The 16,076-nt window shown below is 35.2% G+C and overlaps 1 protein-coding gene across 11 annotated transcripts in view; it reads right to left on the bottom strand.

Annotated features, from left to right (window-relative positions):
• Nucleotides 1-2,118: 2,118 nt before the first annotated feature.
• Nucleotides 2,119-16,076, bottom strand: part of PHF20L1 (PHD finger protein 20 like 1) — a 73,764-nt gene continuing 59,806 nt past the window's right edge. For 7 of the 11 annotated variants that reach the window (XM_038000112.2, XM_008001572.3, XM_008001565.3 and 4 more), the window contains 6 exons: nucleotides 14,140-14,321; nucleotides 13,073-13,172; nucleotides 11,307-11,502; nucleotides 8,016-8,376; nucleotides 6,587-6,752; nucleotides 3,327-5,137 (listed from right to left, as the gene is read on the bottom strand). In XM_038000112.2, coding sequence (XP_037856040.2) covers nucleotides 4,995-5,137; nucleotides 6,587-6,752; nucleotides 8,016-8,376; nucleotides 11,307-11,502; nucleotides 13,073-13,172; nucleotides 14,140-14,321 — 1,148 coding nt within the window. In that variant the 3' untranslated portion in view covers nucleotides 3,327-4,994. Of the gene's footprint in view, nucleotides 5,138-6,586; nucleotides 6,753-8,015; nucleotides 8,377-11,306; nucleotides 11,503-13,072; nucleotides 13,173-14,139; nucleotides 14,322-16,076 lie in introns of all 11 variants that reach the window. The other 4 variants (XM_008001573.3, XM_008001571.3, XM_038000114.2 and 1 more) reach the window with 2 other exon arrangements.

Raw genomic sequence — 16,076 nt, 5'->3', positions numbered from 1 at the left:
AACATTTGGGACCTTTTCCAGACTATTTTCCTGGTATTGATTTCCAATTTAATTCATTTGTGGTCAGAGAGCATATTGTGCATGATTTCAATTATTTTACATTTATTGAGACTGTGTTGTTTTATGGCCTAGCATACAGTCTATCATCTTTAGTGTTCCATGTACACTGAAAAAGTATGTTCTTGTGTTGTTGGACAGAATTTCCATAAATGTCCATTTTAAGTCATTTTGGGTGATTTTTGCTTAAGTCTTCTATTAATACATCTTGACTTTGTCTACTTGTTCTATCAATTAGTGCTAAATTAGGAGGGGTGCAATGGCCAACCACAATTTTAAATTTTTCTATTTATTCAGTGATATTAGTGCTTGCAGTATGTATTTTGATGCTTTTTAAAACTGCAGTGCACCATTTTTTGTGGACAAAAGTATGAGAGGGTGATAAAGACCTATAATTATACAAAATAATATTCTGTTGGTAAGTAAAATGGAAAGGCAGAAGGGAGAATATAAACATGTAAAATCTCTAAATGTTAAAGAAGATTGCTCATGTATTTTAAAAACAGATGTTGGTAAGAAACAAAACTGTATTCTCATTCTATTATATACATTTAAAAATAATGTAACTGGTTTATTTGAATATGTCAATATTTGCAAATTGGAAATCATCCTTTGCAATAGTTTAAATTTACAGACAACTTCAAGTGGAAGAATCAAAGCCCCATTGCTCATGGCAGTGTCTTCAATTTTGCATATTCATATTAGCTTTTTCCCACCCCTCCCACACCTTTGTTTCTCCCTCATTTCAACTTCCTTGGATCATTTCCTGAATAAACTAAGTACAATCAAGTCTTACCTCTTGCTCTACTTTCAGGAGTACCCAAAGACAGTAGGTATCAAGAGTGAAATGCAATTTTTCAAAATTTCTTTAGAGAGGCCACTCGTAGTCAAAAGACATGAGGAGATCACTGTTTTAATTAACACGCATCATCTATTTCCCCAAAATCCCTCCACCTACAACTCTAATTATCTTTGTCTCCTTGTACTCTCCTGTTGAAAAATATTTATGATTCCATTAGTCTATAGACTGTGATCTTATTAATCCCATATCCATCCCCAGCCTCTAAGCTTAATAGCTGGCACATGGACAACCCTAATGTCTAATGAAAGTTCTATTTATTTAGTAACAGTTTCTAGGTACTTTATTTGCTTTACTTAATTCTCAAAACAAGGCTCTAAGCTGGGCATTATTACCATTTTACAGATAAGGCCAGTAAAGTTCCAAAAGATCACACTGTTAGTAAATTACTAAAGTGAAAATTTGAGTTCAAGACTGCAAAGTTCATGCCTGTTCCAGTGTATTATTAATCATTGATGTAGTTCCTCCATAGCTTGGTACAATGCAGGATACCACGAAAGACTTTCAGTAATGGATTACTTCTTATAGGAAGAGAAATGAAGTTTGAAGGATTGTCTGGGTTTACAGAGGGACAACAAACAGTTGAGAATTTTCCAGAAGAGGAAAACAATATGAAGGTAATAGAGGAAAACAAGTGTAGTCCATTTAACAGTGAGGCTACATTTAAATAACTTTGAGGATTATATAAATTACAAAAGATCCAAATTACAAAGACCTGACATGGTTTGAAACAGGGAGTCACTAGACATTCCAGAGCAGAAAACTGAAATGACAATAATAGTTGAAGCACATATGTTGGAAAGAGACTATGAACTTGAATAGCACAGGATTTGAATCCTGAACCCGCCCCCTTATGTCTTATCCATCCAGGATAAGTTTCTAAATGTCTCTATCCTTCAGCCTCATCTAGAAAGTGATCATTTTACCTTATTTTATGAACAAATTAGATACTGCAGGTAACGTACAATGCATGGAACAGTCTGGCAGTGACAATTTTGATGAATTAGAATAAAGGCAAAGTTACAGTTTCAGAGGCCAGTAGTAATATCTTAATGACATTATTTTATAAAAAATGTTGGACTTTCAGTAGTATTGAGGAGTAAGAAGACAACATTATCTGTTTTAATGATATGAATATGAGGGAGGACTCGGTGTCTGAAGCTTGGACTCTTAGGGTAACGTTATTAACGGAGACAGTGAAGTTGGCAGGATACTTCGTTTATTGGAGGGGAAATAGTATGCTTCATTTTGAACATGTGAAATACGAACATCTGAGAGGAAATAAGACAGTGGAAATGAGTGTTAGGAAAAGGGATTTTTACCTGAAATTTAAAGAATAACCAAAGTTGTTTTCAAAGTACATTACTCTTAAGTTTGGAAATAAATCAGTAGAACCACAAACAAGTATGAGGAAGTACATCAGTAACATGCCAAGAGGGAGCCTTCTCTACCAGTGCTCATTCTGTTCTGCCTGGGCGGCAAATCAAACACTGTCATTTCAAGAAACACTCTCTCTAGTTTATTGCTTCTATTGAAATACATATAGTGCTACTTAAAAGGACTAAAAGGACAGAAAATAATCTCATCTGAAACTTTTCACAATGGATTGACTTCTCAGAAACTAATTCACTCTCTTAAAGAAGAAAAGGCTCAGCCTACTAGTCGTGAAAGACTTCAATCGATTGATATACTCTATATTAAATGAAAATATGCATAAAAATAATTTGATTTAAAGATCTAAATTTAAAAATTCAGATTTCCAGTTCATATACATATAAGCAGAGCAAAAACTGCAGTAATCTTATATAATAGAATTTTCAATTTGCTGGATAACAAATAAATTGATCTCATTTTTAGAAACAAGAACAAATGTGCATGAATTTAACCGTATTCACCGGAAATCGAGAGGATGAATGTTACTAGGTACAAAGGGTCTTCTGTGTGTGTGACAAGAATCTAGGCAACACCATTATTCATAGGTTAAGGATGCTATTTGCTCCGTATCTGAAAAAAAGAAGATATAAATTCAATGTCTAGAATGAAGGCATGACAGGGAAAATATTAGAGCCATTATTTCAGAACGCAAAGGAAAAATAATAGTATTAATCATAAAACATAGACATTAGCAAATTTACTCCACACATGGAATACAGGCACTACTTTTTTACTTTGATATGCAAATTTAAGCAATTACCCCACAAAACCACCTCTGCTAAAGCTTTTCATTTATCAGTAAGATCTTCCACAAAGTTAAAATATGACAAGTAAATACACAGGACTATATTTTCTGTCTGCTGATCTTTGGCACATTTGTCAAGTTGGAGAATCTCAAAAGGCAAAATAATTTCTGTTTTGCACATTCTTTTAATCTTTACATCAAAATATAAGGCCGCAAAAAGGCAAGCTGAAATTTTAGGATATGTGGAATAGTTTTAATAAAGAGTTTTACATACAGTACCCTTACATATAGAACAATGTGTTTGCAAATTTAAATAATATCTGAATGTACAGTGGCATGTATTCTTATCAAAGATAAATTCAAGTTTACTGTCTATCAGTTCTAAAATGCATTTTTATACAGATTGCGAGAACTGATAAACAGAATGAGGCATAAAATATTCAAGTGTTATATGTCACCAAATAGCCTCCTCTTAACAGTCTTTTTTCCCCTTTTAAAAAAATTTCAAAACCTATACATACATTTTTAATTTTTAAAAACAGTCTGTTAAAAGGTAACATTTCATGTTAACCACCAATTCGTATAGTCTATAGTAATAAAACTAGATATGTGATATAAATATGTGTAGATTATGTACATATGTACGTTGAATGTTTGTTTAAAACAAGCATACACACTTACGCATACCTGCGTATGTAGCACTGGGGGCGCATACAACTCACATGAGTACTGGCAGACAGTAGGACCTAGGCTCAAAATCCAGCAAGAGCATAACACAGCAACTTAGTTGCCTTTGGTTTCAGAAATTTGTCCATTTGTGATCAAAGCTAAAAGTTTTGAGTGTGCATGTATTTTTTAAAAATAAAATTCATCTTCAGAAATGAAGCTTTTCCAGTATTCCACTACTAGCAGTTAAAAAAATCCACAGCCACAAATTATTTTGATATTTCTGTCACTCCTCATCCCAGCTGAGGTTATTTACAATTTTTTTTTTCTGAAGGCAAACACCAAGCATACTCAGGATCAAACTGTACGTTGAGCCTGAATACTGCCATTCAACTATATATATGATATATATAGTACAGGTGATACATAGCTTTTGGATGGACAGGTGGCACTATGTAAGACTTAGGGTGGGAGAACTCCCACAATATTTAAAATCCTCTTTCCAGCAGAATCATGATCACTTGGCACATCGGACCCTTCTGCAAGCCAGTTTGTTTTTAACGAGCTTAATGCCTGCAATATATTCCAATTATTTGGTGTTTGTTTTTTAAATACATTCATAATGAAGTAAGAATTCCACAACTGTTTTCCCCAGAAGTGAGACTTCTACTGTCAGTTTTCTGATTAAGAACATTCATCGCCCAAGAAACAGCTCATGATCCTGTAAGTTTAAATACCCTAAATTTCCGTACAGCTGGATCAACTGCTGAGAAGACAGTTCTTAGAGCAACCCTGTAGAATTCTCCAGAATTTAAATTTCCTTTACAATTTTGTTTTTGGCCAAGTGCTGGTTTATAAACGTAGATCTTTCTATTAAAAACTATATAAAGATACCATATTTCTTTCTACAGGTATCTTGAGCTTCATGTAAGCAACTACTCAAAAATTCTGCCAACTTGAAATCCCTTAGTATACATTATATTCTACTTCATTGTTCCTTGGCATATAACACATTCTCATTTGCAGCTTGCTCATGAATTTGTTTTTAAATACTAGCTTCCTTGATAAAGTTGTTCTTCATTTTTCTTTCCAAGGTGCCATCCGATTGACATCACAAATCAGTGAATGACCAGACATTACTAAGCTTTTAAATTATCCACTTAGCTGTCATGTGGATAATAAAAATGATTTGACTGAAGAAAGCCACATTCTTTCATTAAGTGTTCACTGTTGTCATACAGAGCAAAGAGTTGCTATCTGCTGTACTTTGCCCATGTCAATTAGGAGCTGCTTTATGTGGCGTTTAAGTTGGGGCAATCTTGCAAGAGGATCTGGTGGCTCCAACTCCCCTGTGAAATCAAGCCAGCTTTCCAGAACTAAAAGAGAGAAGAAAATAAACAAATTTAAACCACAACTGGAAGAACAGTCAGAAAATGAAACATTAGAAAGTTGGAGCTGTGATGGAGTTAAGGGTTCACTTCTCTGTCTTTAAAAGGCCAACATACTCAAGACATTTCTAAGAGGTTAGTGTCCTGTCATCCCACCCCACAGAGTTCTAGTCGCTCTTGGCAATTTTTATCTGTCATTTAAAATAATTTTCCCCTTTATAGGAATTATATGTTTATATATAAGGGGGAAAATACATACACACACATAAACATATACACATACCAACTTCATTTTGAAGGTCTCCTTTTACTCACTTGCGGAATAAGATACAACAGCTTCCTATGTCTGCTCAAGCTTTCTATTAATTTAGACTCGTCATCTCTACACGAAACATACCTAATCATATTTTTTAATCCAGAAGTTCTTTTTAACAAAGAAAAGGAAGTAGCAATTTCTCAGTGTTCTTTTCAGTTCCACTATTTTAACACTACTTTTTAAAAGACACGTAAGCATATTAAAATTCTAGGCAGAATGCAATTGATTATATTCTATAGTTTTTATTAATGTTTCCTTTGGAAATCTATGCTAACAATATTAAATAGTATCAAGATGCATTTTCTTTTCTTCAACAATTGACCTCAAAACATTACATTAACTCTACAGTTAGCTTATACCCACACGGAAGAGGCTTCTAAAATGGGTTTCCATTTCCTCTCTTCTTTTCTCAAGGGGGAAAAAAAGGAGTAGGAGCTCTAACTTAGTGTAGAGGAGAGACATCACGTGCTTATACCAAATTTAAAAAAGTAGAGTTGGGGTGCAGAATATCGTCTAAGATGTTAGGAAGAAACAGGAGTCAGAAAGCATTAAGAACAACATGGACTGAGAATCAAGTAATCTAAGTTACTCTAGTTTTGCAACTATAAAATAGTGATAGTATCTTTCTTGCCCACTTTTCAGGCCTCCTGTGTGATGATATGATTTTAAAACACAAAAGAAAACCACTTAAGGTTTACCTACTTAACTCTGTAGAAGTTTTTGTTAATTTAACAAGTGCTAACCAAAGTAAAAAATTTTCAAAATGTTTTCACATTTCAAACATGCTTAAATTCCTTATGTTGACTTCCAAAGAAAACTTACTTCAACGAAACTAATAAATTTATTCCATAAGTGATCTATCTGGAGCCTGGCAGATAGACAATATTTAATAAATATACATCTTAAAAAAATAAAACCAACCTAAGATCATACCCAGTCATATTGTTTTAAGTGTAAAAGATCCCAAATGTGTTAAATACAATACAAAGGGAGTAATAAAGCCCCATCAATATGGAGAGTATCTGTAGTTTTCATCCCATAATTTAAGAATTTTAAGTAACTTCTTCATAGTAACAATAAATACACTATAGTAACTGTATTTCAATTTTTTCTTAAATTACCATCAACTTCTTTTTCGATTAGGTCCATCCTGCTGGTAACTTCATTCTGCACATTTTCTATGTGTGTAAGGAGATTGAGCTGCCACTGAAGATGTGAGTCTCCTGGGTCTTCAGTGCCCTTTTTATCATTATAAACAAATACTGTATTCCCTTCAGCTGGATTCTTCTCCAAAGGACCATTGGAAAATAAACATAAAGAACGGGATAAAATGCAGTCATTGAGGTAAGGATACATGAAACACCTCATCACTGGTAACAGCTGGTGAGATCCAATCTGACTCCTGGAGTATCTTTAAAGAAGTACTGCTACATAATCAAATTCCAGCTGGTGGTTCTTAAGAGCAGATGCACCCACCACCTCCCTCCACCATGCCTTGCACGGTGCTACACAGGCAAGAAGGCTTCAATAAAATGCGCTAAATAAAAGAAGTCACTAATTCTATTCTGTAATTAGAATTCCTGACTAATTTAGACTGGCCTCTTCCTCAATTAATCTCAACTGGTGATATAAGTGGACATAAGAGGGGAAAGCAATGATGAAAAGAAATCAAGAGTGTTTCCAAAGACCAGTATAAAATCTAATTAACTATAGACTGGACTTTACTGTTATAGTACAGTAAATCAACGAGGGGAGGGAAAGGCAAAAACCTTTTACAAGTTTCAAAAGTACAAACTGCTTCACATACACATACACACACACGGACACACAATGTGCATTTAGATTTGCCAGAGATAACTCATTTAATACTAAACAAAATAACTTACCACAAACTTTATGATATGAAATACAAACATTCCAATTCAGTTAAGTACTTATTTACAGTAATTACTTGTTGAGGAATGCAGAAAAATAAAAAAACCAATTTTAAAGTGGCCTCATTAATTGAAAATCAGTAAAAAATAAAGGTGCATTTCTAAGATAATCCCAGTGAACAGGAAATAAGTTTATAGATGTCCAATGCACATAGATCTGTCAGAATTCAGCTTACTGAATAGTGGGATGCATTGACAAATATGCTAAAAATTTTAAAAAACATAATTAGAGTGCCACCTTTTATCCAACTCACATAAAGAGGATGACAAATCATTATACCCATATGCACTTTCACAGTCTTACACACAGACATTTTCATTTTGAATACAATGAGGTTCATTTTTTAGAAGCATCTAAATGTACTTATACAATTGAAACTTTTGTTAGAGTAACAGTTTATTGAATTACTACAATTCTGAATTAGGAGATAATCAAATGTTCAAATGGCCAGTGTTTTCCTGTAGGGAAAACAAAAAAATCTCCTTACTTTAACAAGGTACTGCGGAACTTGGAAATACAAGTAAAATCTAGGAATTCAGTATGTCTTATTTTATAAAATTTTCCTTTGTTGTTCTATCATAGTTTCCAAGCAAAGAAAAAATGAACCTGTTTTACCTTTTCAGGCATTCCATGTTCTTTTGCTGAGTACTGTACACGGTTTTTGTTTCTCATGTGGAATTCTTGTTCTTCTTCCAAACTACTAACATCATCATCATCTGAGCTCCCAGGGTCTGCGAGAGATTTACAGTCCTGACCAAAACTCTGCGGCTTTTGATAGCTGTGCTCACTTGTTATATAAGTTCCTTCCATTTTTAGGGGCAAACGAGGTGGTTCTTTATGGTTCTGTACACATTTCTTTTCTTCTCGATTAACTGTGTCTTGTGCTACTTTTTTCTCTACCCCAGCTATTATTTGATCTTGGTCTTTTCGTTTCCCAGAACAAGCCCAGAGATGAAGGTCAGGATGACGTTTATTCCTTAAAACAAAGTTGGAAAAACAGCAGTTCAGAGAAAAAAAAACAAAATCTATTAGGGCGAATACAATAATCTATTTCAGAACTAGGTTAGGAGGAGATCTAGTTCTCAAGACAAAAGCAAAGGTATTCTTCAAGTTAACTCCCTCCAGGATTTCATCCAAAATCTGAATTTCTCAATTAAAGAAATAATACTCAGAAAAGCAATAACAAATTTAATTGTGTTGATAGTTCATATCATCATTTGATACATGCATTTCTTTTTCTACTGATTTTTATTGTAAAATTTGAAAAACTTCAACGTGAGCATATTTTAAAAACTTTTATTCAGTCAAAAAGTGATACTTCCTGATGACAAAAATCCTAAATATAAATGCACAGAAAGTAAAAATTTCTTCTCCCATGGCAAACATAAATAACTGAGGTATAATCTTTCAGACTTTTTCTGCATACCTAAAATCAGTTCTTAAATGGATAAGTATACACATCTTCTTTGACACAACCAGGACACATATAATCTGCCTTTTTGTACGTAACATGCTATGGGCATCTTGCCATATCATGTCATACAGATAGATTTCCCTTACTTTTACTCTAGGGCTGAATAGTTACAAATGTACCAGTTGAGTCAACCAATTCCCTACTGTTATATGTTTGTGTACCTGTGTGTATCTTTGCGCACAAGTCAGAATACTTCAGTCGGATAAATTTCTAGATATGGAATTGCTGGATAACATGCACATTTATTTTGATAGGTACTACCCAAGTGACCTCGAAAGGGATTATACTAATTACAACCCCATCAACAATCTTTGATAATGCCCATTTATCTCGTCCTCACTGAACATGTAAGCATGATATTGTATAGTTAATTCTGGAGTAAGTAAAACAGGAATCCAATCATCAGAGCTGAAGTGAAAGGACATTTGGGAGATATAAACCTTTCAAAAGGCTCAATAATGTTTGCATATTAATAATTTCCAAATTTGATACATACTGAGTTAAGTTAGTTCTCTTCCAATAATACTCAAGTATTGTTTCTGAAATGATAAATTTTATCATTTGAATCCCTAGTAATTTAACATTCAGAAAATGCTAAAACACTCAATCAGTAAAAGGCATAGTAGAAGAAAAGCTGGCACTGTAGTCCAATAGTCCAAGGGGCTGAATTCTGCTGTGCCATAAAGAAGCCTGTACAAGTTATAAAATCTCTGTCTTTCACTACCCAACAATGAAATGAGGTCGCTTATTATAAGGATTAAATGAAATATCACATGAAAGCACATGACATATAGGACTTTCAATAAATCATCTATAATAACAGATATTATGATTTAAAATATTAACATAAAGAGGGCCTATAAGTATATGAAATGGAAAGGGCCCAATTAAAATCTTTGGCAAAATTATGAATGCAGAGAAACTCACACTGATACCAAGAAGGAAATCAGGTTTTAAAAAAAGACCTAATAAATTATTCCCTCCCTTAAGTCTTAGCATTTACATGGCCTTTTAAAAAACAAATTCATATTCAGGCTTATGATAAAAAAGAAGCAAATTTTATTCAACAAATAGTTACTGGGTACTTACCCTACAGTATCAATTGGAGACAAAATGATGAATAGGACACAAGCCTTATTTTAAAGGATCCCATGACTTAGTAAGGGGAGACGGGCATTAAAAAATTAAGTATACCGAAGTACCTGACACCAATATGCGTGGAGTTTGCCAAGAAGAACGTGGTCAACTCTAGTTGGGCAGGTAATTATGAAAGGCATCTGCTAGGGGCACTAGTGTTCGAAGCTTATCCTGGGTGTGAGTAAAGGCCTAGAGCAATGGAAAAGCTCGCTTCATTTGGGGATTATGGTTTGGGATAGCTGAAACATTTGGGGGAAAAAGCACAGTGAACATGTGGCAACAAAATGGTAGACAAAGTATGTGCCATGGAAGGACTCAGTTCATTGGGCAACAGGAAGATGCTCTAGTACATTAAGTTGAAGAAGGACAAGCTGATAATTATCTTTTCCTAAGCTTACGCTGGCAGCAGTACAAAGAAAGAGCTGATAGAGTACAAGGCTGGAGCCACAGAGAACGGACAAGCATGGCAATCGTTCATGTGAAATCTAACAGCCTGGCTGAGACAGTACCGTTGGGAAGGGAGAGAGGAATGGACTGAACAATGTTCACAAATTGCAATGGATAGGATGTGAAAGACACAAGGATGAGAAGGGAAGGAGAGGATGGGGCAAGTTTCTGGCCAAGGCAAGTGCATCCAAATGAAGAAAATCTTGTGAAGAACCAGTGAATCATCCTGTTTTTACTTAAATGTGGGTTTTTGTTTGTTTGTTCTTTTAAAGAAGAATTCCAGTTAGGCATTAGGAAGGACTGGAAATAAGGACTTCAAGAATATTCTGATACGTTCTTTAGGGAGACTCAGACTTGTTTAAGAGAAAATTGTACAGGATTACTAACATATTTGGTGCACAGCAGAGAAGTGAATTCGGTTTTTAGGCTCCCTTCATCCCCTCTAAATCAATCTTTATAAAAAAAAAATACTCACCCTGCTTAGAATCTATTTCATCTTGATAGCATTCCTGAAGGCGGACACAATGTATAGGGTTCACCACAGCAACTGCACTTAATTTTGCACATATGGTAAGCATACAAAACAGTGGGACAGGAGCTAAAATGTGTTGAAATACTAGATGCTATATACATCTTTAACCACACTTACACATTCTAGGAGAATAGGCAGGAAGCACCAACGCATCCAAAAGGTTGTTAATCTTTCCTTATTTTTAAAAATGAAACTTTATTCAAACACCTGTTCTCTCCTCCAAACTGTTACTCTGGACCATCAAAAGGCCGACAGTGTTGGTTTGAATTAAAACATCCACGGAAGTGTGACTCTCCCTTTGCCACCCTTCACTTACTTTAGTATTCCAATCTTCAGCTGTAGCCCATGTAGCACTTCTGTAACACCATAGACATCAGCAAGCAGGTGATGCGTAGAAACTATTTTTTTGGCATTGAGATGAGAATAATTTTCTTTGAAAAATGATAACCCGCACATTCTCCCATTATTCAACCACTCCTTATCATAACGATATTTTGCACTCCACCTCTGACCTGCAGATGAAATTGACATTAAATCACAAAGGATTGTACTTACTTGGATTTTTCTTCAACTGCTACCCTACTAACGTTGCTCATTAAGCAAGGCAAGCTCTAGCACTAGGAGTAGATTCAAAAAGAGTAAGACAGCATTCTGAGGAACTGGTGCAGGAAGAGCTCCTCACACCTTCAGCATTCCTGCCCATCCAGGAGAAGGAACACCATTAAGGACGTGGTCAGTGGTAGATGACACTTGAAAAGGGAACCCTGAGTGCACTGCTTTCAATTTTTTGTAGTCATCATTTATCCTCTAAAGAGGCTCAAAGGGCTGGATAAAAACTAGACAGGGGTTATTTCTTCCACTAACCTTTGTTTTGAATTGGATGAACCATAGAGTTCTAGTTGAATGAATCGGAACCCTTCCCCCATGTGTGTGATTTCACAGAATCCTATGAAATTCCACATCCTCCATGCTAATACAAATTAGATCCTATTACAATGAGGTGTTTATTGCCTGTGTCCCATACTATACTACTAGCTGGTTGAAGGCATGGTTTAAATCAATCATCTCACCACAGTGGCAAATAGAAGCCATCCAATAAATGCTTCTGAATAAGTAACAAATGTCTACATTTGTTACTGAATAAATACAATGAATAATGAACACTATAAATGTTGGTGAATGAATAAACAAATGTCTACATTCATATGGCTGTGAATAATTAATTCTCTTGCTTCTTACTGTGACTTTTTTGTGACTTATTTTGACTTTTTTCTTTTTTCCAATAGTCATGGGACCAATTCACCACATGACTATTATTTGAGAAAACCTAGTTATTTCCCACCTGGAGGTTGTAGTTAAATTTAACATGCAGAATATGCTCTCTGAAGATCCTCTAGCATAGAAGGCACCAAGTAGACAGCATGGTGGATTGAGAGTCAAAAGGCACAGATTCCATCTCAGTCGGCCTCATCAGTAAAATAAAGGCATCACAGGCATCTAAGACCTCACCTGCTCTACAATGAGTCGAACATGCAGAACTGTCAGGTCCGTAGCGTGCAAGTTCAGAATGCAGATCTACTCCGATTGCCACAAATAAGCCTAGCTAGAAATGGATACAGAGGAACAGACAGAGGCTAATTCTTCTCCAGGAAGAAGTTACACCTCTTCTCTTCCAGTAAGATAGTAATTTTGTTGATAAATATATGCTAATGTATTTGTCTAAGTAATCAATGTGGAAAATAAAAGTGTAACAGTGAAAAAATATTTTAAAATTTTAACATGGAAGTTCAGTCTACTTGACCAAGAAGTACAGTGAGTCCTCACTAAGTGTAATCAACAGGTTCTTGGAAACTGACACACTGAATAAAGAAATGAATTGTACCATACGCTAATTGATACATACAAGTTAAGTTCCTATGGCATATAGCATGCTGTTTCATTTGGAGCCATAGTTTCCAACAACCTATCAATGACATCATGTGAGAACTTGCTATAGTGGTGGTGAACACAGCTGATACACTCTGGAATCCTGGAGGAGACATGGAGGCATCATGGCAATCAGCACGGCGCAGAAAGCCTTACCCGGTGGGTCCCGGCAGATATAGCAGATGTACTGCTCTGGAATGCTCTCCTCCAGCAGCCCCATGCACACGCTGTGTTGCCAGCACAAGCACTCTTCACACTGCAGAAAACAGAGGAGTATTACAGTCATCCGATCCTTACTAGGAATAAGCTAGGAATAAGGATACATGCCCTTTCTTTGAATTGGCTGGCTTGGCTTCTTACTGCCACTATATGTTCCATTCTTATTTGACATAACAAAATCAAGTCATGACTTAAGATGAATTTTGTCTTTGAAATGGTCAACTACTTCAAGAACTTTCTTTTGTTGCACCTATTAGAATATGCTTTGATCAAGTACTTAAGTCATAAAAAAGTCATAATTTCTCTAATTCCCACTGATATTTAGGCAATTACATCATAAAACTCTTAAAATAGTTTATTAAAATGCGGAAATTAGAGGAAAATAAAAGCAAGTTTGTACCAGTGTCTATAGCAATGATCTCTTAAAGTACTGCTTGTGTCATGAAGCTATAAATTTGTAATTCCCTCCAGAAAACCACTGAAAAATGGGAGGGAAAAAAGATTACTCTTTCTTCACGCTCTTAACTAACATCTCCAAATCTTCTGGCATCACAAAATTTGGGTTATGCTTTCCTTTTACCTTAAATGTATCTCTCCTACAAGAAGAAGTTGTTAACCCTGCAACAAAATTTTTCCTTTTTTAAGAATACTGGAAATTTTTATCTTTTAATCACTGACAAGTGAAGGGTGACTCTAAATTGTTAATTATTATAATAATTACATGAATGTAGATGAGAAAGAGAAAGGTTGATATAGCCTGCCCATTTGTGTGAGGGCTTACCGCCCTAATCATTCTAAAGAGTTTCAGCTTGAAGGCACTGAACTATATACCCTAGAAAAGAAAGAGAGCTGCTAAAATAAGAACATTGTCTACTTTACTTAATGAGGAAATCTCCTAATCATTACTATGGTTAGTAAAGAAAGAAAACACCGTGATGCATTTGCTGAGCACCTGAAACAACTAACTCATTATTATATATAGGGAAGAGAGGTTAACCAATTACCTGGATCATGAAGCCATTCTCCTCATCCATCTCACAAATACATCGCACAATTTCATTAAGAGCATCATCTTCATCCTGAGATTCCTCAAAATTGGTTGAATCAAAGTCCTGATTGTATTCATCCCCACTCAGAAGCAAACTCTCCGTTGAAGAATCATCTAGGAAGTCTACATCTGATAAGTCTAGAATATATATAAAAAGTACACTCAGTGCAACTTTTCTATTTTCATGTTATTTTTCATAAAGAAAGGAGCTATGAGAAGTGATCATAAGCTATTAAACATTTTAAAAGGGGGAGCAAACAAATGAAAATACTGTACTGTACTTGTCTCTGGACATGGAAAGAAAAGATTTTTGAAGCTTAGGTATATGACTGCTTTACATCTTATAGTATACACTATTATAAGTAACTCAAAGTATCTTTTAGACTTCATGCTTACAGAATTTATGGCTAAGGCTGATGTCAATAATTTAAATTTGCATAGTTTCCATATACTTTCACAAACATTATCCCTTCTGACCCTCATAAAAACCCTGGGTTGTCCCCTTGTGATTTCATACTATCAGTGTGACACCACTGTCCATGGATCTGGGGACAGGTATGTGTAGTAAGCCCCCATTACCCAGCACAAGTTGGCTCTAGCACACCACTGATTCTTCATTCTTTTTTCTTATTTTTTTGAATAAAGTGCTTTTTGAAAAATCACTAAAAAAAAAAACAAAACTCTGGATCGTAAAGAGGACAGGTTTTATTATTCGTACCATAAACAACTTCAGAGAGGTAAAGGAGCTTGCCTAGGGTCTAAAACCAACAATACCATATTGACAGTATCAGTAGCATCAACTACTATAGCACTTAGTAAGCACACAGTGCTATATTAAGCACTTTAAACATAGGATATATAACTTGCCTGGGAAACGGAGCCATTGAGCAGGAAAACCAACTGAATACCAGGAATGCCTGATTCTCAAGCCTGTGTTCTTAATCACTTTACCAGTATTTCTTAAAACCAGAACCGTGAGTTCCCCAAGGGATTTTTAAAATGTATTAATTTTGTTTTGGTAAAACTATTCTTTTAAATTAAGCATATTCTAGAAACTAGACTATACGGATGACTACTACACACAACTGAATTTTCATGCCAGGTTTTAGGCGTGTGTGTATAACAGTGTCAATGCCAAAGCCTACCGTTTTGCTCAGGTTACTCAGGAAATGGAAATTGAGACAGACATGGGAGAATCTTTATTTATAACAAAGGAAAAGAAATAATGGAACACTAAAATCTTTGCAGTAGTGTGGATGGAGAAATGTTAGGAAAACTGAGTCATCATGAGACACAGAACATCGTATAATGCTGTGTGAGCTCCTGACAGAGGCTAATCAGCAGAGCACCTTCCTACCTCACACCCTACCCCCCAGCCACATTCTGAGTTATCCCTTCACCTGCTTATCATCTGTCTCCTCTTACTAGAATATAAGGATCCGTAACAGGAAGAACTTTGCATTGTTGAATTCTACATCCCCAGTGATTAGAATGAGGCCTGATATATAATATAGCCACTCCAGAATGTTTGTAGAAGAACTAAGGAGAGAGTCAGAGAGAGAACATCTTCTTTTCAGACTGAATCAGATTGGACTGAAGTTGAACAGATTTGAACTTTAAAAATTCCAGCTATTTATACTCTACATATTCATGTGACTTAGTGTTTCCTCTATCAGCTTCTAATCTTGTTTACTTTTTTCTTGTTTCAATGTTTTTGAATGTTTTGTTATTGATTAATGTTTTATAGAAAAATATAGTTTTCTTCTCGTTGAAGTCACAGGGACATATGGAAGGAAGGTCAGCAGAAATAGATAATAGAGAAATATCTGAAAATATTCATGGAGCTAGTAAATCAACTAGATATGGAAAATCTAATATGAACAGTGTAACTTG

The sequence above is a fragment of the Chlorocebus sabaeus genome, chromosome 8, assembly GCF_047675955.1.
Source record: "Chlorocebus sabaeus isolate Y175 chromosome 8, mChlSab1.0.hap1, whole genome shotgun sequence".
NCBI classification, from domain to species: Eukaryota; Metazoa; Chordata; class Mammalia; order Primates; family Cercopithecidae; genus Chlorocebus; species Chlorocebus sabaeus.
The sequence above is the reverse complement of the archived record's forward strand: the minus strand, read 5'-3'. Positions and strand labels throughout refer to the sequence as shown.